The sequence below is a fragment of the Nyctibius grandis genome, unplaced genomic scaffold (genome assembly GCF_013368605.1).
Source record: "Nyctibius grandis isolate bNycGra1 unplaced genomic scaffold, bNycGra1.pri scaffold_155_arrow_ctg1, whole genome shotgun sequence".
NCBI lineage: Eukaryota > Metazoa > Chordata > Aves > Nyctibiiformes > Nyctibiidae > Nyctibius > Nyctibius grandis.
Window position 1 is genome coordinate 1 of NW_027167528.1, and position 23,868 is coordinate 23,868.

Consider the following 23,868-nt stretch of genomic DNA (forward strand, 5'->3'; position numbering starts at 1 on the left):
GCCCTTCTGGGGGGGTCCCAGGGCCCTATAGAGTAAGGGAGACCCTATAGGCCCTTTTAGGGGTGTCCCAGGCCCCTATAGGCCCTTCTGGGGGGGTCCCAGGGCCCTATAGAGTAGGGGAGATCCTATAGGTCCTTTTTAGGGGAGCCCAGGGCCCTATAGGGTAGGGGAGACCCTATAGGCCCTTTTAGGGGTGTCTCAGGGCCCTATAGGTCCTTCTGGGGGGATCCCAGGGCCCTATAGAGTAGGGGAGACCCTATAGACCCTTTGTAGGGGAGCCCAGGGCCCTACAGACCCTTTAGGGGTGTTCCAGGGCCCTATAGAGCCAGGGAGACCCTATAGGCCCTTTTAGGGGAGCCCAGGGCCCTATAGAGTAGGGGAGACCCTATAGGCCCTTTTAGGGGTGTCCCGGGGACCTATAGGCCCTTCTGGGGGGGGATCCCAGGGCCCTATAGAGCAGGGGAGACCCTATAGGTCCTTTTAGGGGTGTCCCAGGGCCCTACAGACCGTTTAGGGGAGCCCAGGGCCCTATAGAGCCAGGGAGACCCTATAGGCCCTTTGTAGGGGAGCCCAGGGCCCTATAGAGCAGCGAGGACCCTATAGGAACTTCTGGGGGGGGATTACAGGCACCTATAGAGCTGGGGAGACCCTATAGGCTTGTGGGGGAGTGTCCCAGGACCCTATAGAGTAGGGGAGACCCTATAGACCCTTTAGGGGTGTCACAGGGCCCTATAGGACCTTTTCGGGGTGTCCTATAGAGTAAAGGGAACCCTATAGACCCTTTAGGGGTATCCCAGGGCCCTATAGGCGTGAGGGCCGCCCTATAGATCTGAGAACATCCTATAGGTGCTCGGAGGGGTGTGCCAGGCCCCTATAGATCTATATGGGGAGGGGGGTTGTGTGTTTGAAGACCCTATAGGGAGACTGGGGTGGGTATAGGGAGGCATTAAGGGGGGGGGGGGTATAAAGGGGAGGGGTTCCTATAGGGGGGGTTCCTATAGGGGGTTACCTATAGGGGGGCACCTATAGGGGGTCACCTATAGAAAAGGGGATATATAGGGGCAGGGGGGTGGTGGGGAGGGGGGGTTCTAGGGGTCTATAGGGTCAGGGGGGCGGATGCCCTGGGGTGGGGGAGGGGGTTGGGGGGGTCTCTAGGGGGTGCCTATAGGGCAGATCTATAGGGGGTGTCTATAGGGGCCGGGGGGGGCCATGGCCTCGGTGCCCGTGTACTGCCTGTGCCGCCTGCCCTACGACGTCACCCGCTTCATGATCGAGTGCGACGGCTGCCAGGACTGGTTCCACGGCAGGTGGGCACTGGGAGGGCACTGGGAGGGACTGGGAGGGCAGTGGGAGGGATTGGGAGGGATTGGGAGAAGTCTGAGGGGCACTGGGAGGGACTGGGAGAAGAACTGGGGGCACTGGGAGGCACTGGGAGGCACTGGGAGGGAACTGGGAGGCACTGGGAGGCACTGGGAGGGACTGGGAGGCACTGGGAGGGACTGGGAGGGATTGGGAGGGGACTGGGGGGCACTGGGAGGGACTGGGAGGGCACTGGGGGGCAGTGGGAGGGACTGGGAGGGAGTGGGAGGAGTCGGGGGGGCACTGGGAGGGCACTGGGGGGCAGTGGGATGGACTGGAAGGGACTGGGAGAAGTCTGGGGGGCACTGGGAGGGACTGGGGGGGAAGTGGGAGGGACTGGGGGGCTATTGGGATGGACTGGAAGGGACTGAGAGAAGTCTGGGGGGCACTGGGGGGCACTGGGAGGGACTGGGAGGGACTGGGGGGCACTGGGAGGGACTGGAGGGCTACTGGGATGCACTGGGAGGGACTGGGAGAAGTCTGGGGGGCACTGGGAGGGACTGGGAGGGCACTGGGGGGCACTGGGATGGACTGGGATGGACTGGGGGGCCCTGGGATGGACTGGGGGGACTGGGATGGACTGGGGGGGATTGGGAGAAGTCTGGGGGGCACTGGGGGGCACTGGGAGGGACTGGGGGGGCACTGGGAGGGCACTAGGAGGGACTGGGAGGGCACTGGGAAGGCACTGGGGGGGGACTGGGGGCAGTGGGAGGGGCACTGGGGAGCACTGGGAGGGCACTGGGGGGCGTCTGGGAGGGACTGGGAGGGCACTGGGGGGCAGTGGGATGGACTGGGGGGCACTGGGAGGGACTGGGAGGGCACTGGGGGGCAGTGGGAGGGACTGGGAGGGAGTGGGAGGAGTCTGGGGGGCACTGGGAGGGCACTAGGGGGGCAGTGGGAGGGACTGGAGGGCTACTGGGATGGACTGGGAGGGACTGGGAGAAGTCTGGGGGGCACTGGGAGGGACTGGGAGGGCATTGTGGGGCAGTGGGATGGACTGGGATGGACTGGAGGGCTACTGGGATGGACTGCAGTGCTACTGGGATGGACTGGGAGGGATTGGGAGAAGTCTGGGGGGCACTGGGGGGCAGTGGGAGGGACTGGGGGGGCACTGGGGGGCAGTGGGAGGGACTGGGAGGGCACTGGGAAGGCACTGGGGGGGTACTGGGGGGCAGTGGGAGGGACTGGGAGGGCACTGGGGGGCAGTGGGAGGGACTGGGAGGGCACTGGGGGGCACTGGAATAGAGTGGAGGGCTACTGGGAGGGACTGGGGAGCACTGGGAGGTGCTGGGAGGGCACTGGGGGGCACTGGGAGGGCACTGGGAGGGACTGGGAGGCTACTGGGAGGGCACTGGGGGGCAGTGGGATGGACTGGGAGGCTACTGGGAGGGTACTGGGGGGCAGGGGGATGGACTGGGAGGCTACTGGGAGGGCACTGGGGGGCTACTGGGATGGACTGGGGGGGACTGGGGGGCAGTGGGATGGACTGGAGGGCTACTGGGATGGACTGGAGGGCTATTGGGATGGACTGGGAGGGACTGGGAGGAGTCTGGGGGGCACTGGGATGGACTGGGGGGCTACTGGGATGGACTGGGAGGGATTGGGAGAAGTCTGGGGGGCACTGGGAGGAGTCTGAGGGGCACTGGGATGGACTGGAGGGCTACTGGGATGCACTGGGAGGGATTGGGAGAAGTCTGGGGGGCAATGGGAGGGTGCTGGGAGGAGTCTGAGGGGCACTGGGATGGACTGGAGGCCTACTGGGATGGACTGTGAGGGATTGGGAGAAGTCTGGGGGGCACTGGGAGGGTGCTGGGAGGAGTCTGAGGGGCACTGGGATGGACTGGAGGCCTACTGGGATGGACTGGGAGGGATTGGGAGAAGTCTGGGGGGCACTAGGGGGCAGTGGGAGGCACTGGGAGGGCACTGGGAGGGACTGGGAGGGATTGGGAGAAGTCTGGGAGGGCGCTGGGAGGGACTGGGAGGGCACTGGGAGGGCACTGGGGGGCAGTGGGAGGGACTGGGAGGGCACTGGGGGGCACTGGGATGGACTGGAGGCCTACTGGGATGGACTGGAGGACTACTGGGATGTACTGGAGGGCTACTGGGATGGACTGGGAGGGCACTGGGAGGGCACTGGGATGGACTGGGAGGGCACTGGGGGGCACTGGGATGGACTGGGATGGACTGGAGGGCTACTGGGATGGACTGGAGGGCTACTGGGATGGACTGGGAGGGATTGGGAGAAGTCTGGGGGGCACTGGGAGGAGTCTGAGGGGCACTGGGAGGGACTGGGGGGCTACTGGGATGGACTGGAGGGTGACTGGGAGGGATTGGGAGAAGTTTGGGGGGCACTGGGATGGACTGGGAGGGACTGGGAGAAGTCTGGGGGGCACCTGGAGGGTCTGGGAGGGCACTGGGGGCATGGGGAGGGACTGGAGGGCTACTGGGGTGGACTGGGAGGGACTGGGAGACACTGGGAGGCTACTCTGGGTTACTGGGAGATACTGGGGGGACACTGGGCAAACTGGGAGTAACTGGGAGGTGCTTCGGGACCTCAGTGCCTGGGGTTCTGGGGCCTGGGGTGTACGGGGGGTTACTGGGAGGGTACAGGAGGTTACTGGGAGGTACTGGGAGGGTACAGGGGGTTACTGGGAGGTACTGGGGGGGTTATTGGGAGGTACTGGGGGGACACTGGGCAAACTGGGAGTAACTGGGAGGTGCTTCGGGACCTCAGTGCCTGGGGTTCTGGGGCCTGGGGTGTATGGGGGGTTACTGGGAGGGTATGGAGGGTTACTGGGAGGTACTGGGAGGGTATGGGGAGTTACTGGGAGGTACTGGGGGGGTTACTGGGAGGTACTGGGAGGTACTGGGAGGCACTGGGAGGCCTGAGGTGCGGCGCCCCCGCAGCTGCGTGGGGGTGGAGGAGGAGGCGGCGGCCGACATCGACCTCTACCACTGCCCCAAGTGCGAGGTGCTGCGCGGCCCCTCCGTCAGTGAGTCCCCTATAGCGCTATACGGACCGGGGCCTATGGGGGGGGGGGGGGGGGGCTGGGCTGGGTGCCCTCTATAGGACCGAGTCTGGGCCATATAGGACCGGATCGGGGCCTTATGGGGCTGTATAGGACCGGATCGGGGCCGTATAGGGCCATATAGGACCAGTTCTGGGCCATATAGGGCCGTATAGGACTGGATCGGGGCCGTATAGGGCCATATAGAACCGGTTCGGGGCCGTATAGGACCAGATCTGGGTCATATAGGGTCAGATTGGGGCCTTATGGGGCCATATAGGACCAGTTCAGGGCCATATAGGGCCATACTAGGACCAGTTCGGGGCCGTATAGGGCCAGATCTGGGTCTTATAGGGTCATATAGGGTCATATCGGGGCCTTATAGGATCGGATTGGGGCCTTATAGGGCCATATAGAACCAGTTCGGGGCCGTATAGGACCGGATCGGGGTGTTATAGGGCCATATAGGTCCAGTTCGGGGCTGTATAGGACTGGATCGGGGCCTTATAGGGCCGTATAGGACTGGATTGGGGCCTTATGGGGCCGTATAGGACCAGATTTGGGCCGTATAGGGCCATATAGGGACCAGATCGGGGCCGTATAGGGCCATATAGGACCAGATCGGGGCCGTATAGGGCCATATAGGACCAGATCGGGGCCATATAGGGCCATATAGGACCAGATCGGGGTCATATAGGGCCGTATAGGACCAGTTCTGGGCCATATAGGGCCGTATAGGACTGGATCGGGGCCTTATGGGGCCGTATAGGACCAGATTTGGGCCTTATAGGGCCATATAGGTCCAGTTTGGGGCCTTATGGGGCCGTATAGGACCGGGTCAGGCTCTTATAGGGTCATATAGGACCAGATTGGGGCCTTATGGGGCTGTATAGAACCGGATTGGGGCCTTATAGGGCCATATAGAACCAGTTTGGGGCCATATAGGACCAGATCTGGGTCTTATAGGGTCATATAGGGTCATATCGGGGCCTTAAAGGGACGTATGGGGCCAGATCAGGGCCATATAGGACCAGTTTAGGGTCTTATAGGGCCGTATAGGACTGCATCGGGGCTTTATAGGGCCATATACAACCAGTTCGGGGCCTTATGGGGCCGTGTAGGACCGGATTGGGGCCTTATGGGGCCGTATAGGACTGGATCGGGGCCTTATAGGGCTGTATGGAGCCATATAGGACTGGATCGGGGCCGTATGGGGCCATATAGAACCAGTTCGGGGCCGTATAGGACCAGATCTGGGTCATATAGGGTTATATAGGGTCAGGTTGGGGCCTTATAGGGCCGTATAGGACCAGTTCGGGGCCGTATAGGACCAGGTCTGGGCCTTATGGGGCCATATAAATCCAGATCTGAGTCTTATAGGGCCATATAGGGCCATATAGATTCAGGTCTGGGCCTTATAGGGCCATATAGGGCCATATAGGTCCAGGTTTGAGCCTTATAGGGCCATATAGGACCATACAGGACCAGGTCTGGGCCTTATGGGGCCATATAGGATCAGATCTGGCCCTTATGGGGTGGGAGCTATATGGGGCGGGGGCCCTATAGGGCTGGGGCTCACTGGGCTGCTCGTCCTGGGGCCGTACGGCCCCTGGTCCATACGTGCCCCGGGCCCCTATGGATCCATACGTCCCCCGCAGTGAAGCGCCGCCGGGCCGCCCCGAAGGCGACGGAGCCGGAGCCGGGCCGCCCAGTCCGTACCGGTACGGCCCAGTTCGTCCGGGAGCTGCGGGGCCGCACCTTCCCCAGGTGAGGGGGCGCCTATAGAAACGGGCCCTATAGACCCTATAGGGACCACCTATAGGGCCGCTCTATAAGGGCTCAGCCCCGTATGGGCGGCGGGGAGGGTTTAGGGCCGGGCTGTATAGGGGCAGCCCCGGGGCGTTACAGGGTTGTGTCTTCCCTCCCTATAGATTCTATAGGTTCTATAGGGGCTGTGGGGTGCTGAGGAGGCTCTATAGGGACCATATAGGGGCTTTATGGTCTCTCTGGGCCCTATAAGGGTCATATGGCCTTGTAGAACCCTATAGGAACTGTATGGGACCTGTATAAGGTCCATATAGGTCAGTAGGGTGCTGTGGCGTCTGTTTTCTCTCCCTATAGGTTCTATAGGTTCTATAGGGGCTGTACAGCTTCAGGAGGCTCTGGGAGGACCATATAGGGGCTTTATGGTCTCTCTGGGCCCTATAAGGCCCATATAGTCTTGTAGAGCCCTATAGGGACCTTATGAGAGCTATATAAGGTCCATATAGGTCAGTAGGGTTGCTGTGGTGTATGTGTTCCCTCTCTATAGATTCTATGGGTTCTATAGGGCCTGTACAGCTTCAGGAGGCTCTGGGAGGACATATAGGGGCTTTATGGTCTCTCTGGGCCCTATAAGGGTCGTATGGCCTTGTAGAACCTTATAGGAACCGTTATGGGAGCTGTATAAGGTCCATATAGGTCAGTAGGGTGCTGTGGTGTCTGTGTTCCCTCCCTATAGGTTCTATAGGTTCTATAGGGCCTGTACAGCTTCAGGAGGCTCTGGGAGGACCATATAGGGGCTTTATGGTCTCTCTGGGCCCTATAAGGGTCGTATGGCCTTGTAGAACCCTATAGGAACCCCAGGAGAGCTATATAAGGTCCATATAGGTTAGTAGGGTGCTATGGTGTCGGTCTTCCCTCCCTATAGGTTCTATAGGTTCTATAGGGGTTGTACAGCTTCAGGAAGCTCTGGGAGGACCATATAGGGGCTTTATGGTCTCTCTGGGCCCTATAAGGCCCATATAGTCTTGTAGAGCCCTATAGGTACTGTATAAGAACAGTATAAGATCCATATAGGTCACTAGGGTGCTATAGGGGTGTCGGGATGGCCCTATAGGGGCTGTATGGGCTACCAGAGCCCTATAGGGGCTGTATGGGCTACCAGAGCCCTATAGGGGCTGTATGGTCCTTAGGGCCCTATAGGGACCCTATTAGAGCCCTATAGGGGCCGTACAGGCTGTCAGGGCGCTATAGGGGCTGTGTCACCCGTTGAGGCGCCATATGGGAACTGTATTAAGCCATTATGGGATCTATAGGAGCCGCGTCACCTCTTGGGCCACCGTAGAAGCTCTTCAAAGCCATTGTAGGACCTATAGGAGCTCCACCAGCCATTGGGCCACCATATAGCAGCCCTATATGGCCATTATGGGACATATAGACCCTGTATCATACTGTAGGGACTATATTAGGCCCTTATAGAATCTATAGGAGCCGCGTCACCCCTTGGGCCACCATAGAAGCTCTTTAGAGCCATTGTAGGACCTATAGAAGCTCCACCAGCCACTGGGCCACCATACAGCAGCCCTATATGGCCATTATGGGACTTATGGAACCTGTAGTCCACGTTAGACCTCTATAGGGACTATTTTAGGCCCTTATAGAATCTATAGGAGCCGTGTCACCCCTTGGGCCACCAAAGAAGCTCTTCAAAGCCATTGTGGGACCTATAGGAGCTCTACCAGCCAGTGGGCCACCATATAGCAGCCCTAGATGACCATTATGGAACTTATAGACCCTATAGTTCACGTTAGACCTCTATAGGATTTACATTAGGGCCTTATAGAATCTATAGGAGCCACGTCACCCCTTGGGCCACCATAGAAGCTCTTTCAAAGCCGTTTGTAGGACCTATAGGAGCTCCACCAGCCCTTGGGCCACCATATAGCAGCCCTATATGGCCATTATGGGACTTATAGACTCTATAGTCCATGTTAGACGTCTATAGGGTCTACATTAGGCCCTTATAGAATCTATAGGAGCCGTGTCACCCCTTGGGCCACCATAGAAGCTCTTCAAAGCCATTGTAGGACCTATAGGAGCTCCACCAGCCATTGGGCCACCATATAGCAGCCCTATATGGCCATTATGGGACTTATAGACCCTATAGTCCACGTTAGTCGTCTATAGGGTCTACATTAGTTTCTTATAGAATCTATAGGAGCCACATCACTCCCAAACCCACCCCAGGACCCCTCCGCTGCCCTCGTGGCACCTCCCCGACCATCTCCAGATGTTCCTCAAAAACCCCTCTTAGCTCCACAGGAGGCGGGAGGGCCGCGGCGGGGGGGGCCTATAGGGTCTCTATAGGGTTTCTATAGGGTCCTCCGTCCCCTATAGCGCCGACGAGGTGCTGCTGCGGCCCAGCGGGGCCCAGCTGACGGTGGGAGTACCTGGAGGAGAAGACCTTCAGCGTCCCCATCTTGGTGGCCCGCAAAGAAGGCTTGGGCATGACCTTACCCCCCCCCACCTTCACCCCACGGGACGTGGAGCATTATGTGGGTGAGTCAGGGTGGGGGGGGGGTCTGGGTGGGGGTCAGGGTGGGGGTCCGGGTGCCGATTCTATAGGGGCTCGGGGTGGGGTGGGGGTCGGGGTGACCTATAGGGGCCGAGAAGGTCATCGACGTCATCGACGTGGGGCGGCAAGCGGACTGCAGGATGCGGCTCGGGGACTTCGTGGCCTACCTGGGGGCGGCCCGGCCTGCGACCGCGTGCTCAACGTCATCAGCCTGGAGTTCTCCGACACGCGGTGGGTGACGGGGACCCTCCCAGTATATCCCAGTATGGCCCAGTAACCCCAGAGCGTCCCTGGTACTTCCTAGAACATCCCCAGTCTCCTCCCAGGTCATCCCTGGTCTCCTCCCATGGGACATCTCCCACCCTGGGGACCTCCCCAGGGACCGCTGTCGCCTCCCCTGGGAGGTCTTGGGTGACCAGGGACCTTCCCCAGTATCTCCCAGTATGGCCCAGTAACCCCCAGAGCATCCCTGGTACCTCTAGAACGTCCCCAGTCTCCTCCCAGAACATCCCTGGTCTCCTCCCATGGGTCATCCCTGGTGTCCCCCCACCCTGGGGACCTCCCCAGGACCGCTGTCACCCCTCCTGGGGGGTCTTGGGACACCAGAGCCGCTCCCAGTATCTCCCAGTATGGCCCAGTAAGCCCCAGAGCGTCCCTGGTACTCCTAGAACGTCCCCCAGTCTCCTCCCAGGTCATCCCTGGTCTCCTTCCAGAACATCCCTGGTCTCTTCCCATGGGTCATCCCTGGTGTCCCCCACGCTGGGAACCCCCCCAGGACCACTGTCACCCCTCCTGGGGGGTCTTGAGTCACCAGAGCCCCTCCCAGTATCTCCCAGTATGGCCCAGTAACCCCCAGAGCATCCCTGGTACTCCTAGAACATCCTCAGTCTCCTCCCAGGTCATCCCTGGTCTCCTCCTATGGGTCATCCCTGGTGTCCCCCCACCCTGGGACCTCCCCAGGACCACTGTCATCCCTCCTGGGGGGTCTTGAGTCACCAGAGCCCCTCCCAGTATCTCCCAGTATGGCCCAGTAACCCCCAGAGCATCCCTGGTACTCCTAGAACATCCTCAGTCTCCTCCCAGGTCATCCCTGGTCTCCTCCCGTGGGTCATCCCTGGTGTCCCCCCACCCTGGGGACCTCCCCAGGACCATTGTCACCCCTCCTGGGGGGTCTTGGGACACCAGAGCCCCTCCCAGTATATCCCAGTATGGCCCAGTAACCCCCAGAGCATCCCTGGTACTCCTAGAACGTCCCCAGTCTCCTCCCAGGTCATCCCTGGTCTCCTCCTGTGGGTCATCCCTGGTGTCCCCCCACCCTGGGGACCTCCCCCAGACCACTGTCACCCCTCCTGGGGGGTCTTGGGACACCAGAGTCCCTCCCAGTATCTCCCAGTATGGCCCAGTAAGCCCCAGAGCGTCCCTGGTACTCCTAGAACGTCCTCAGTCTCCTCCCAGGTCATCCCTGGTCTCCTCTTATGGGTCATCCCTGGTGTCCCCCCACCCTGGGGACCTCCCCAGGACCGCTGTCACCTCCCCTGGGGTGTCTTGGGTGACCAGGGACCTTCCCAGTATCTCCCAGTATGGCCCAAGTAACCCCCAGAACATCCCCTGGTACCTCTAGAAAGTCCCCAGTCTCCTCCCAGGTCATCCCTGGTCTCCTCCAGAACATCCCTGGTCTCCTCCCATGGGACATTCTCCCACCCTGGGGACCTCCCCAGGACCATTGTCACCCCTCCTGGGGGTCTTGGGACACCAGAGCCCCTCCCAGTATATCCCAGTATGGCCCAGTAACCCCCAGAGCATCCCTGGTACTTCTAGAACATCCTCAGTCTCCTCCCAGGTCATCCCTGGTCTCCTTCCAGAACATCCCTGGTCTCCTCCCATGGGACATCCCCCACCCTGGGGACCTCCCCAGGACCATTGTCACCCCTCCTGGGGTGTCTTGGGTGACCAGGGACCTTCCCAGTATATCCCAGTATGGCCCAGTAACCCCCAGACCGTCCCTGGTACCCGTAGAACGTCCCCAGTCTCCTCCCAGGTCATCCCTGGTCTCCTCCCATGGTCATCCCTGGTGTCCCCCCACCCTGGGGACCTCCCCAGGACCACTGTCACCCCTCCTGAGGTGTCTTGGGTGACCAGAGCCTCTCCCAGTATATCCCAGTATGGCCAGTAACCCCCAGAGCATCCCTGGTACCTCTAGAACGTCCCCATTCTCCTCCCAGAACATCCCTGGTCTCCTCCCATGGGTCATCCCCTAGTGTCCCCCCACCCTGGGGACCTCCCAGGACCATTGTCACCCCTCCTGGGGGGTCTTGGGACACCAGAGTCCCTCCCAGTATCTCCCAGTATGGCCCAGTAACCCCCAGAGCATCCCTGGTACTCCTTAGAACATCCTCAGTCTCCTCCCAGGTCATCCCTGGTCTCCTCCCATGGGTCATCCCTGGTGTCCCCCCCACCCTGGGGACCTCCCCAGGACCATTGTCACCCCTCCTGGGGTGTCTTGGGTGACCAGGGACCTTCCCAGTATCTCCCAGTATGGCCCAGTAACCCCCAGAGCGTCCCTGGTACTCCTAGAAGGTCCCTGGTCTCCTCCCAGAACATCCCTGGTCTCCTCCCATGGGTCATCCCTAGTGTCCCCCCCACCCGGGGACCTCCCCAGGACCACTGTCACCCCTCCTGGGGTGTCTTGGGTGACCAGGGACCTTCCCAGTATATCCCAGTATGTCCCAGTAAGCCCCCAAGAGCATCCCCAGGCCATCCCTCCTCCTCCCCTATGGAACATTTCAGGTCCCCCCTATCCCAGGGACCCCCCTGGGTCCCCCCCACCCCCAAGGACCCCCCCAGGGACCACCCCAGGGACCCCCCCCATCCCCAGGGACCCCCTGGGTCCCCCCCACCCCCAAGGACCCCCCCAGGGACCCTCCCCCCATCCCCAGGGACCCCCCTGGGTCCCCCCCACCCTCAATTCCCCCCCAGGGACCCCCCCCACCCCCAGGGACCCCTTGGGTCCCCTCCACCCCCAAGGACCCCCCCCAGGGACCCCCCTTGGGTCCCCCCCATCCCCAGGGACCCCCCCAGGGACCCCCCCCCCATCCCCAGGGACCCCCCTGGGTCCCCCCCACTCCCAAGGACCCCCCCAGGGACCCCCCCAGGGACCCCCCCCCACCCCCAATTCCCCCCCCCAGGGACCCCCCCATCCCCAGGGACCCCCCCAGGGACCCCCCCCACCCCAAGACCCCCCCAGGGACCCCCCCCATCCCCAGGGACCCCCTGGGTCCCCCCCACCCCCAAGGACCCCCCCAGGGACCCTCCCCCCCATCCCCAGGGACCCCCCTGGGTCCCCCCCACCCTCAATTCCCCCCCAGGGACCCCCCCCACCCCAGGGACCCCTTTGGGTCCCCTCCACCCCCAAGGACCCCCCCCCAGGGACCCCCTTGGGTCCCCCCCATCCCCAGGGACCCCCCCAGGGGACCCCCCCCCTATCCCCAGGGACCCCCCCAGGGACCCCCCCCCCTATCCCCAGGGACCCCCCTGGGTCCCCCCCCACCCCCCAATTCCCCCCCAGGGACCCCCCCCCCACCCCCAGGGACCCCCCAGGGACCCCCCCCATCCCCAGGGACCCCTCTGGGTCCCCCCCAGCCCCAATTTACCCCCCCAGGGACGCCCCCAACCCCCAGGACCCCCAATCCCTCCCATCCCCCCCCTTACCTCCCACCTCCCCCAATTTTAGGCCCCCCCCAAGGTTGGGGGGGGTCTCCTCACCCCATAAACCCCCCCCCCACCCCATGGGGGGGGTCCCCCCCCCCAATTCCCCCCCCCCCCCAGAGAGACCCCCCCCCCCACCCCAGGGACCCCCCAATCCCCCCCCATGCCCCCCCCTTACCTCCCACCTCCCCAATTTAGGCTCCCCCAAGGTTGGGGTGCGTGTGGGGGTCTCCTTCACCCCATAAACCCCCCCCCACCCCATTGGGGGGGGTCCCCCACCCCAATTCCCCCCCCCCCAGGGACCCCCCACCCCCAGGGACCCCCCAATCCCCCCCCATCCCCCCCCTTACCTCCCACCTCCCCCAATTTTAGTCTCCCGCAAGGTTGGGGGTGCGTTGTGTGGGGTCTCTCACCCCATAACCCCCCCCCCCCCCCCCAATTTCCCCCCCCCACCCCAATTTACCCCCCTAACCCCCTTTTCCAGCCTCTCCAACCTGGTGGAGACCCCCTAGAATCGTCCGGGAAACTCTCGTGGGTGGAAAACCTGTGGCCGGGGGAGTCGGCGTCGCGAGCGGTTCCGAGCGTGCAGAAGTACTGTCTGATGGGGGCCCGCGACAGCTACACCGACTTCCACATCGACTTCGGGGGCCCCTCCGTCTGGTACCACGTCCTCAGGGTACGCTGGGGGTCGGGGGGGGGGGGTTTGGGGTGGGTATGGGTGGGTGGGGGGGTTTGGGGTGGGTAGAGGGGGTTTTAGAGGGATTTGGGGGGATTTGGGGGGTTAGAGGGTGACTAGAAGGGGTTTAGGGGGGGTGTAGGGGGATTTGGGGTGGTTAGAGGAGGTTTGGGGGGGATTTGGGGTGGGTGGAGGGGGTTTGGGGTGGGTAGAGGGGGTTGGGGGGAGGTTTGGGGGGGATTTGGGGATTAGAGGGGGTTTAGAGGGGGTTTGAGGGGGATTGGGGTGGGTAGAGGGGGTTTAGGGCGGGATTTGGGGGGTTACAGGGGGTTTAGGGGGGATTGGGGTGGGTAGAAGGGGTTTAGGGGGGATTTGGGGTGGGTAGAAGGGGTATAGGGGGGTTTAGGGGGATTTGGGGTGTCTAGAAGGGGTTTAGGGTGGGTTTAGGGGGGATTTGGGGTGGTTAGAGGGAGTTTGGGGGGATTTGGGGTGGGTGGAGGGGGTTTAGGGGGGATTTGGGGGGGTGGAGGGGGTTTGGGGGGGATTGGGGGGGTTATGGGGTGGCTAAAGGGGGTCTAGGGGGGATTTGGGGATGGATAGAGGGGGTTAGGGGGGATTTGTGGGGGCTATGGGGTGGATAGAGGGGGTTTAGGGGGGATTTGGGGGGCTATGGGGTGGGTAGAGGGGGTTTAGGGGGGATTTGGGGGGCTATGGGGTGGGTAGAGGGGGTTTAGGGGGGATTTGGGGGGTTAGAGGGTGGATAGAGGGGGTTTAGGGGGAGTTTAGGGGGATTTGGGGGCTATGGGGTGGGTAGAGGGGGTTTAGGGTGGGTTTAGGGAGGATTTGGGGGGCTGTGGGGTGGGTAGAGGGGGTTTAGGGGGGGTTTAGGGAGGATTTGGGGGCTGTGGGGTGGTTAGAGTGGGTTTGGAGGGGGTTTAGGGGGGATTTGGGGGCCTTTGGGGTGGGTAGAGGGGGTTTAGGGGGGTTAGGGGGAATTTCGGGGGCTATGGGGTGGGTAGAGGGGGTTTAGGGGGGATTTGGGGGGTTAGAGGGGGTTTAGGGGGATTTGGGTGGGTAGAAGGGGTTTAAGGGGGGATTTGGGGGGCTATGGGGTGGGTAGAGGGGGTCTAGGGGGGATTTGGGGATGGATAGAGGGGGTTTGGGGGGGATAGAGGGGGTTTAGGGGGGATTTGGGGGGTTATGGGTGGGTAGAAGGGGTTTAGGGGGAGTTTAGGGGGGATTTGGGGGGCTGCGGGGTGGTTAGAGGGGGTTTAGGGGGGGTTTAGGGAGGATTTGGGGGGCTGTGGGGTGGGTAGAAGGGGTTTAGGGGGGGTTTAGGGAGGATTTGGGGGGCTGTGGGGTGTTAGAGGGGGTTTAGGGGGGTTTAGGGGGGATTTGGGGGCTATGTGGTGGGTAGAGGGGGTTTGGGGAGGATTTGGGGGGCTATGGGGTGGGTAGAGGGGGATTAGGGGGGATTTGGGGGGCTATGTGGTGGCTAGAAGGGGTTTAGGGTGGGTTTAGGGAGGATTTGAGGGCCTATAGGGTGGCCCTCCCCTTGTTTTGGTGTCCCCCCTCCACCCTTGGTGTCCATCCCTTGCCCTTGGGGGTCCCACCCCCTCCTTTTGGGTTCCCTCCCCCTTTTGGGGTCCCCCCCCTTCTTTTGGGGTCCCCCCTCTACATTTAGGGTCTCCCCCTGCTATAGGGCGAGAAGATCTTCTACCTGGTGCCCCCACGCCCGCCAACCTGGCCCTCTTCGAGGCCTGGAGCAGCTCCCGCAACCAGGCCGAGCTCTTCTTCGGCGACCAAGTCGACCGCTGCTACCGCTGCCCCCTCCGCCAGGGCCAGACCCTCTTCATCCCCACCGGTAAGATTGGGGGGTGGGGGCTTTAGGGGACCCTAAAACCCCCCCCCCAGGTGACCCCCCCCGCCCCACATTTGCCCCCGGCGCAGGTTGGATCCACGCCGTGCTGACCCCCGTCGACTGCCTGGCCTTCGGGGGCAACTTCTTGCACAGCCTCAACATCGACATGCAGCTCAAGTAGGGGGGGTTTGGGGGGTATTTGGGGCGTGTTTGGGGTGTTTTTTTGGGTTTTGGGGTGTGTTTGGGGGGGTTTGGGGGGCTTCAGGGTGGTTTGGGGGGGATTTGGGGTGTTTTTTGGGGTTTTGGGGGTCTTTTGGGGGGGATTTGGGGTGGTTTTGGGGGGGCTTCAGGATGGTTTGAGAGGGTCTTTGTGGGTTTGGGGGGCTGTGGGGTGGTTTGGGGGGGTTTTGGGGGGATTTGGGGTGGTTTCTTGGGGTTTGGGGGAGTTTTGGGGGGCTTCAGGGTGGTTTGGGGGGATTTGGGGTAGTTTCTTGGGGTTTGGGGGGTTTGAGAGGGTCTTTGTGGGGTTTGGGGGGCTATGGGGTGGTTTGGGGGGATTTGGGGTAGTTTCTTGGGGTTTGGGGGGGTTTGAGAGGGTCTTTGTGGGGTTTGGGGGGGCTGTGGGGTGGTTTGGGGGGCTTTTGGGGGGCTTCAGGGTGGTTTTGGGGGGCTGTGGGGTAGTTTGGGGGCGCTGTGGGGCAATTGGGGGAGCTTTGGGGGGCTTCAGGGTGGTTTGGGGGGGATTTGGGGGAGTTTGGGGTGGTTTTGGGGGGCTGTGGGGTGGTTTGGGGTGGTTTTGGGGGGCTTTAGGGTGCCCCCTCCCCCCCAAGAGCCCCCCCAAATCCATGGGTGCCCCCCCCCCCCCCCCCCAGGGCGTACGAGCTCGAGAGGCGCCTCAGCACCGCCGACCTCTTCAAGTTCCCCAACTTCGAGACCGTCTGTTGGTACGTGGGGAGGCACCTCCTGGACACCTTCCGAGGTGGGTCTGCACCCAAACTTGGGTGGGGGGGGTCATGGGGGGGGTCTTCAGGCCCATCCTGGGGGGTCCTGAGGGTCCTCAACCTCATCTCAGGGGGGTTTGGGAGGTCCCAGCCCCATCCTGGGGGTCTTCAGGCCCATTCTGGGGGGGGTTGAGGGTCCTCAACCTCATCTCAGGGGGGTTTGGAGGCCCTCAACCTCATCTCAGGGGGGTTTTGGTGGTCCCAACCCCATCCTGGGGGTCTTCAGGCCCATTCTGGGGGGGGTTGAGGGTCCTCAACCTCATCTCAGGGGGGTTTTGGAGGTCCCAGCTCCATCCTGGGGGTCTTCAGGCCCATTCTGGGGGGGTTTGAGGGTCCTCAACCTCATCTCAGGGGGGTTTTGGAGGTCCCAGCCCCATCCTGGGCGTCTTTGGGGTCTTCAACCTCATTCTGAGGAGGTTCTTGGGGGTCTTTGGGGTCTTCAACCCCATTCTGGGGGGCTTGAGGGTCCTCAACCTCATCTCAGGGGGGTTTTGGAGGTCCCAACCCCATCCTGGGGTCTTCAAGCCCATTCTGGGGGGTTTGAGGGCCCTCAACCTCATCTCAGGGGGTTTTGGAGGTCCCAGCCCCATCCTGGGGGTCTTCAACCCCATTCCTGGGGGGGTTTGTGGGTCCTCAACCTCATCTCAGGGGGGTTTTGGAGGTCCCAGCCCCATCCTGGGGGTCTTCAAGCCCATTCTGGGGGGGGTTGAGGGTCCTCAACCTCATCTCAGGGGGCTTTTGGAGGTCCCAGCTCCATCTTGGGGGTCTTTGGGGTCTTCAACCCCATTCTGAGGAGGTTCTTGGGGTCTTTGGGGTCTTCAACCCCATTCTGGGGGGCTTGAGGGTCCTCAACCTCATCTCAGGGGGCTTTTGGAGGTCCCAACCCCATCCTGGGGGTCTTCAAGCCCATTCTGGGGGGGCTTGAGGGCCCTCAACCTCATCTCAGGGGGGCTTTGGAGGTCCCAGCTCCATCCTGGGGGTCTCTGGGTTCTTCAACCCCATTCTGAGGAGGTTCTTGGGGGTCTTTGGGGTCTTCAACCCCATTCTGAGGAGGTTCTTGGGGTCTTGGGGGTCTTCAACCCCATTCTGAGGAGGTTCTTGGGGGTCTTTGGGGTCTTCAACCCCATTCTGAGGAGGTTCTTGGGTGTCTTGGGGGTCTTCAACCCCATTCTGAGGAGGTTCTTGGGGTCTTGGGGGTCTTCAACCCCATTCTGAGGAGGTTCTTGGGGGTCTTGGGGTCTTCAGCCCCATTCTGAGGAGGTTCTTGGGGGTCTTGGGGGTCTTCACCCCCATTTTGGGGGGTCCTGGGGGCCCTCAACCTCATCTCAGGGGGGTTTTGGAGGTCCCAGCCCCATCCTGGGGGTCTTGGGGGTCTTCAACCCCATTCTGAGGACGTTCTTGGGGGTCTTTGGGGTCTTCAGCCCCTTTCTGAGGAGGTCTTGGGGGTCTTTGGGGTCTTCAACCCCATTCTGAGGAGGTTCTTGGGGGTCTTGGGGGTCTTCAACCTCATTCTGAGGAGGTTCTTGGGGGTCTTGGGGTCTTCAACCCCATTCTGGGGGGTCCTGGGGGCCCTCAACCTCATCTCAGGGGGGTTTTGGAGGTCCCAGCTCCATCTTGGGGGTCTCTGGGGTCTTCAACCCCATTCTGAGGAGGTTCTTGGGGGTCTTGGGGGTCTTCAACCCCATCCTGGGGGGGTTGAGGGTCCTCAACCTCATCTCAGGGGGGTTTTGGAGGTCCCAGCCCCATCCTGGGGGTCTCTGGGGTCTTCAACCCCATTCTGAGGAGGTTCTTGGGGTCTTGGGGGTCTTCAACCCCATTCTGGGGGGTCCTGGGGGTCCTCAACCTCATCTCAGGGGGTTTTGGAGGTCCCAGCTCCATCTTGGGGGTCTCTGGGTCTTCAACCCCATTCTGAGGAGGTTCTTGGGGGTCTTCGGGGTCTTCAACCCCATTCTGGGGGGCTTGAGGGTCCTCAACCTCATCTCAGGGGGGTTTTGGAGGTCCCAGCTCCATCTTGGGGGTCTCTGGGGTCTTCAACCTCATTCTGAGGAGGTTCTTGGGGGTCTTGGGGGTCTTCAACCCCATTCTGAGGAGGTTCTTGGGGGTCTTTGGGGTCTTCAGCCCCATTCTGGGGGGATTGAGGGTCCTCAACCTCATCTCAGGGGGGTTTTGGAGGTCCCAGCTCCATCTTGGTGGTCTTGGGGGTCTTCGCCCCCATTTTGGGGGGTCCCAGGGGGGTCTTTGGGGTCCCCAGCCCCATTTTGGGGTGGGGGGAGGGGTCTTTTGGGTGGGGGGTCCCTAAAATTTTGGGGTGTCCCCCCCAGGGCTGCGGGAGAACCGGCGGCACCCGGCCACCTACCTGCTGCGGGGGCCAAGGCGCTGACGGCCGCCTTCCGGGCCTGGACGAGGAAGGAGGTACTGGGGGGGGCTACTGGGGGGTACTGGGGGGCTACTGGGAGGATTTGGGGGGGTATTGGGGGGATTGGAGGGGGTAATGGGGGATTTGGGGGGGGTACTGGGGGGTATTGGGGTGCTATGAGGGGGTATTGGGGGGCTACTGGGGGATTTGGGGGGCTACTGGGGGATTTGGGGGGTACTGGGGGCTACTGGTGGGTATTGGGGGGGTACTGGGGGATTTGGGGGGCTACTGGGGGGTATTGGGGGGGCTACTGGGAGGATTTGGGGGGGCTACTGGGGGGTATTGGTGTGCTATGAGGGGGTATTGGGGGGCTACTGGGGGATTTGGGGGGGCTACTGGGGGGTATTGGGGGGCTACTGGGGGATTTGGGGGGGTACTGGGGGGCTACTGGGGGGATTTGGGGGGCTACTGGGGGGATTGGGAGGGCTACTGGGGATATTGGGGGCTACTGGGGGGATTTAGGGGGCTGCTGGGTGGTATTGGGGGGCTACTGGGGGGGACTACTGGGGGGTATTGGGGGGCTACTGGGGGTATTGGGGGCTACTGGGGATTTGGGGGGTACTGGGGTGCTACTGGGGGTTTTGGGGGGCTACTGGGGGGTATTGGAGTGCTATGGGGGTATTGGGGGCTACTGGGGGATTTGGGGGGCTACTGGGGGGTATTGGGGGACTACTGGGGGGTATTGGGGGCTACTGGGGGTATTGGGGCTACTGGGGGATTTGGGGAGGTACTGGGGGGCTATGGGGGGATTTGGGGGCTACTGGGGGATTTGGGGTGCTACTGGGGGGTTTGGGGGGGCTACTGGGGGATTTGGGGGGCTACTGGGGGGTATTGGGGGCTACTGGGGATTTGGGGGCTACTGGGGCGTTTGTGGGGGCTACGGGGGGTTTAGGGGGGCTACTGGTGGGATATTGGGGGGCTACTGGGGGGATTTGGGGGGCTACTGGGAGGTATTGGGGGCTACTGGGGATTTGGGGGGCTACTGGGGGGCATTGGGGGGCTACTGGGGCATTTGGGGGGCTACTGGTGGGATTTGGGGGGCTACTGGGGGGAATTGGGCTACTGGGGGGTTTGGGGGGGCTACTGGGGGTATTGGGGGGGGCCCAGTTTGGGGGGGGGTCTAGGGGGGGTCCTCCCAGTTTGTAACCCCCCCCCAAACTGGAGGTACTGGGAGAGCATCGAGCACGAGATCCCGAGACGGTGCGGCCGGGGCAGCTCATCAGGGAGCTGGCGAAGGAGACCCGGCTGGTGGAGGTGGGGGCACTGGGAGGCACTGGGAGGGGACTGGGAGGGTGTGGAGGGGACTGGGGGCACTGGGAGGGGACTGGGAGGCACTGGGAGGGGACTGGGGGGCACTGGGAGGGGACTGGGGGGCACTGGGAGGGGATTAGAGGGCACTGGGAGGGGACTGGGAGAGGTTGGGGGGATTGGAGGGTACTGGGAGGGGATTGGGAGGCACTGGGAGGGGATTAGGGGGCACTGGGATGCACTGGGAAGAGACTGGGAGAGATTGAGTGGGACTGGGAGGCACTGGGAGGGGACGGGGAGAGGTTGCGGGGGACTGGGGGGCACTGGGGAGGGGACTGGGGGGCACTGGGGACTGGGAGAGGTTGAGGGGCACTGGGAGGGGACTGGGAGGGGACTGGGAGGGGACTGGGAGGGGATTTGGGGCACTGGGAGCCACTGGGAGGGCACTGGGAGGGTACTGGGAGGAGGTTAGAGGGGACTGGGAGGCACTGGGAGGGGACTGGGAGAGGTTGAGGGGGACTGGGGAGCCCTGGAGGGCACTGGGAGGGTATTAGAGGGCACTGGGAGGGGACTGGGAGAGGTTGAGGGGGACTGGGGGGCACTGGGAGGCACTGGGAGGGACTGGAATGCACTGGGGGCACTGGGATGCACTGGGAGAGGGACTGGAAGAGATTGAGGGGGACTGGGAGGCACTGGGGGTGCTGTCAAGATGCTTTGGGAGGTTACTGGGAGAACTGGGAGTATACTGGGAGGCACTGGGGGGTTGTCAAGAAACTTTGGGGAGTTACTGGGAGGAACTGGGAAGTCCTTAAGAAGCTTTGAGGGTTACTGGAGAACTGGGAGGCACTGGGGGTCCTGAAAAAGCTTGAGGGATTTACTGGGAGGAAACTGGGAGGCACTGGGAGGTCGTCAAGAAACTTTGAGGGGTTACTGGAGAACTGGGAGGAACTGGGAAGTCCTTAAGAAGCTTTGAGGGGTTACGGGAGTAACTGGAGTAACTGGGAAGTCCTTAAGAAGCTTTGAGGGGTTACTGGGAGTAACTGGGAGGAACTGGGGGGTCGTCAAGAAGCTTTGAGGGGTTACTGGGAGGAACTGGGAGGCACTGGGAGGTCATTAAGAAGCTTTGGGAGGTTACTGGGAGGCACTGGGAGGCACTGGGAGGTCATTAAGAAGCTTTGAGGGGTTACTGGGAGTAACTGGGAGTAAGTGGGAGGCACTGGGAGGTCGTCAAGAAGCTTTGAGGGGTTACTGGGAGTTACTGGGAGTAACTGGGAGGCACCGGGGGGTTGTCAGGAAACTTTGAGGGGTTACTGGAAGGAAACTGGGAGGCACTGGGAGGTCATCAAGAAGCTTTGAGGGGTTACTGGGAGGAACTGGGAAGCACTGGGAGGTCGTCAAGAAGCTTTGAGGAGTACTGGGAGGAACTGGGAAGTCCTTAGAAGCTTTGAGGGGTTACTGGGAGGAACTGGGAGGCACTGGGGGGTTGTCAGAAGCTTTGAGGGGTTACTGGGAGGAACTGGGAGGTTCTCAGGAAGCTTTGGGAGGTTACTGGGAGGAACTGGGAGGCACTGGGAAGTCCTTAAGAAGCTTTGAGGGGTTACTGGGAGGAACTGGGAGGCACTGGGGGGTTGTCAGGAAGCTTTGAGGGGTTACTGGGGGTAACTGGGAGTTACTGGGGGGTTGTCAGGAAGCTTTGAGGGGTTACTGGGAGGAACTGGGAGGAACTGGGAGGTCATTAAGAAGCTTTGAGGAGTAACTGGGAGGCACTGGGGGGTCATTAAGAAGCTTTGAGGGTTACTGGGAGGAACTGGGAAGCACTGGGAGGCACTGGGAGGTCATCAAGAAGCTTTGAGGGGTTACTGGGAAGAACTGGGAGGAACTGGGAGGGACTGGGAGGTTGTCAAGAAGCTTTGAGGGTTACTGGGAGGAACTGGGAGTAACTGGGAGGTCCTGAAAAAGCTTTGAGGGCTTACTGGGAGTAACTGGGAGGCACTGGGAGGTCGTCAAGAAACTTTGAGGAGTTACTGGGAGGAACTGGGAGCAACTGGGAAGTCCTTAAGAAGCTTTGAGGCTTACTGGGAGGAACTGAGAGTAACTGGGAAGTCCTTAAGAAGCTTTGAGGGGTTACTGGGAGGAACTGGGGAGTAACTGGGAAGTCCTTAAGAAGCTTTGAGGGGTTACTGGGAGGCACTGAGAGTAACTGGGAAGTCCTTAAGAAGCTTGAGGGGTTACTGGGAGGAACTGGGAGTAACTGGGAGGTCCTGAAAAAGCTTTGAGGGGCTTACTGGGAGTTACTGGGAGTTACTGGGAGGTCATAAAGAAGCTCTGGGAGGTACTGGGGGGAACTGGGAGGAACTGGAAGTCCTTAAGAAGCTTTGAGGGGTTACTGGGAGGAACTGGGAGGCACTGGGGGGTTGTCAGGAAGCTTTTGAGGGGTTACTGGGAGGAACTGGGAGGTTCTCAGGAAGCTTTGGGAGGTTACTGGGAGGTTACTGGGAGGCACTGGGAAGTCCTTAAGAAGCTTTGAGGGGTTACTGGGAGGAACTGGGAGCACTGGGGGGTTGTCAGGAAGCTTTGAGGGGTTACTGGGAGGAACTGGGAGGAACTGGGAGGTCATTAAGAACCTTTGAGAAGTTACTGGGAGTAACTGGGCGGTTATTAAGAAGCTTTGAGGGGTTACTGGGAGGAACTGGGAGGCACTGGGAAGTCCTTAAAGCTTTGAGGGGTTACTGGGAGGGACTGGGAGTAACTGGGAGGTCATCAAGAAGCTTTGAGGGGTTACTGGAGTAACTGTGAGTAACTGGGAGGCACTGGGGGGTCATTAAGAAGCTTTGAGAGGTTACTGGGAGGAACTGGGAGGCACTGGGAGGTCATCAAGAAGCTTTGGGGGGTTACTGGGAGTAACTGGAGTAACTGGGAAGTCCTTAAGAAGCTTTGAGGGCTTACTGGGAGGAACTGGGAGTAACTGGGAGGTCATCAAGAAGCTTTGAGGGGTTACTGGGAGTAACTGTGAGTAACTGGGAGGCACTGGGGGGTCATTAAGAAGCTTTGAGAGGTTACTGGGAGGAACTGGGAGGCACTGGGAGGTCATCAAGAAGCTTTGGGGGTTACTGGAGTAACTGGGAGTAACTGGGAAGTCCTTAGAAGCTTTGGGGGGTTACTGGGAGTAAGTGGGACTAACTGGGAGGCACTGGGGGGTCATCAAGGAGCTTTGAGGAGTTACTGGGAGGAACTGGGAGTTACTGGGAGGTCGTCAAGAAGCTTTGAGGGTTACTGGGAGTTACTGGGAGTAACTGGGAGGCACTGGGGGGTTGTCAGGAAGCTTTGAGGGTTACTGGGAGGAACTGGGAGGCACTGGGAGGTCATCAAGAACCTTGAGAGGTTACTGGGAGGAACTGGGAGGAACTGGAAGGTTCTCAGGAAGCTTTGAGGAGTTACTGGAGGAACTGGGAAGTCGTTAAGAAGCTTTGAGGGCTTACTGGGAGGAACTGGGACGGCTGGGGGGTTGTCAGGAAGCTTTGAGGGGTTACTGGGAGGAACTGGGAGGAACTGGGAGGTTCATTTAAGAAGCTTGAGGAGTTACTGGGAGTAACTGGAGTAACTGGGGGGTCATTAAGAAGCTTCAGGAGGTTACTGGGAGAAACTGGGAGCAACTGGTGCCAACTGGGCGGTACTGGGAGCCCCTCTCCCCCCCAGGACCTGTTCCAGCAGAGCGCCAGGGAAGCCGGGGCCCCCCTTTGGCCCCCCCCGGGGGGTGCCCCCCCCCCCCAGGGACCCCCCCCCCGAGGACGGGGGCACCCCCCCCGCCCCCCCCCCCCCCCCGGGGGGGCCCCCCCCCCCCCCCCCCGACGAGGTGAGGGGCACAGTTGGGTGGGGGGGGGGTGGGATTTGGGGTGGGGGGGGGGGTTGGGGACCCCCCCCCTAATTCTGGGTGCCCCCCCCACCCAGCATGACCCAGTAAGTTCCCAGTCCCGAGGGAGACGGACCCCGAGTCGGAGGGAGACCCCCCCCTGCGCTGGCCAATGGCGGGGCTCGGTGCGGGGGGGTCGGGGGGGTACCGGCGTGGGCCTACTGGGGGCACTTGGAGGGGTCTCAGAGGGGTTTTAGGGGGGCTGGGAGGGACTGGCGGGGCTACTGGGGGCTACGGGGGGCTGGCAGGGCGTCCTCTCAGAGGGGGTTGGAGGGGCTGGGGAGCTGTTGGGGGACTGGGGGGCTACTGGGGTGAGGCTACTGGGGGGGATTGGCGAGGGGTCTCAGA

General features: G+C 61.6%; 1 protein-coding gene across 1 annotated transcript; it reads left to right on the forward strand.

The window, feature by feature from the left end:
- Positions 1 to 1,189: 1,189 nt before the first annotated feature.
- On the forward strand, positions 1,190 to 23,463 carry LOC137677348 (histone lysine demethylase PHF8-like; the record flags this gene model as incomplete). Its single annotated transcript, XM_068424648.1, is given in 17 exon segments — positions 1,190 to 1,307; positions 4,267 to 4,352; positions 6,026 to 6,134; positions 8,526 to 8,571; positions 8,573 to 8,687; positions 8,791 to 8,888; positions 8,891 to 8,934; positions 12,893 to 12,917; positions 12,920 to 13,084; positions 14,787 to 14,808; positions 14,811 to 14,948; positions 15,035 to 15,122; positions 15,818 to 15,924; positions 18,268 to 18,306; positions 18,309 to 18,358; positions 19,527 to 19,616; positions 23,307 to 23,463. Coding segments are annotated over 17 exon segments (1,477 nt in total), but the record flags the coding sequence as incomplete, so codon positions are not given.
- Between the last annotated feature and the right edge of the window lie 405 nt (positions 23,464 to 23,868).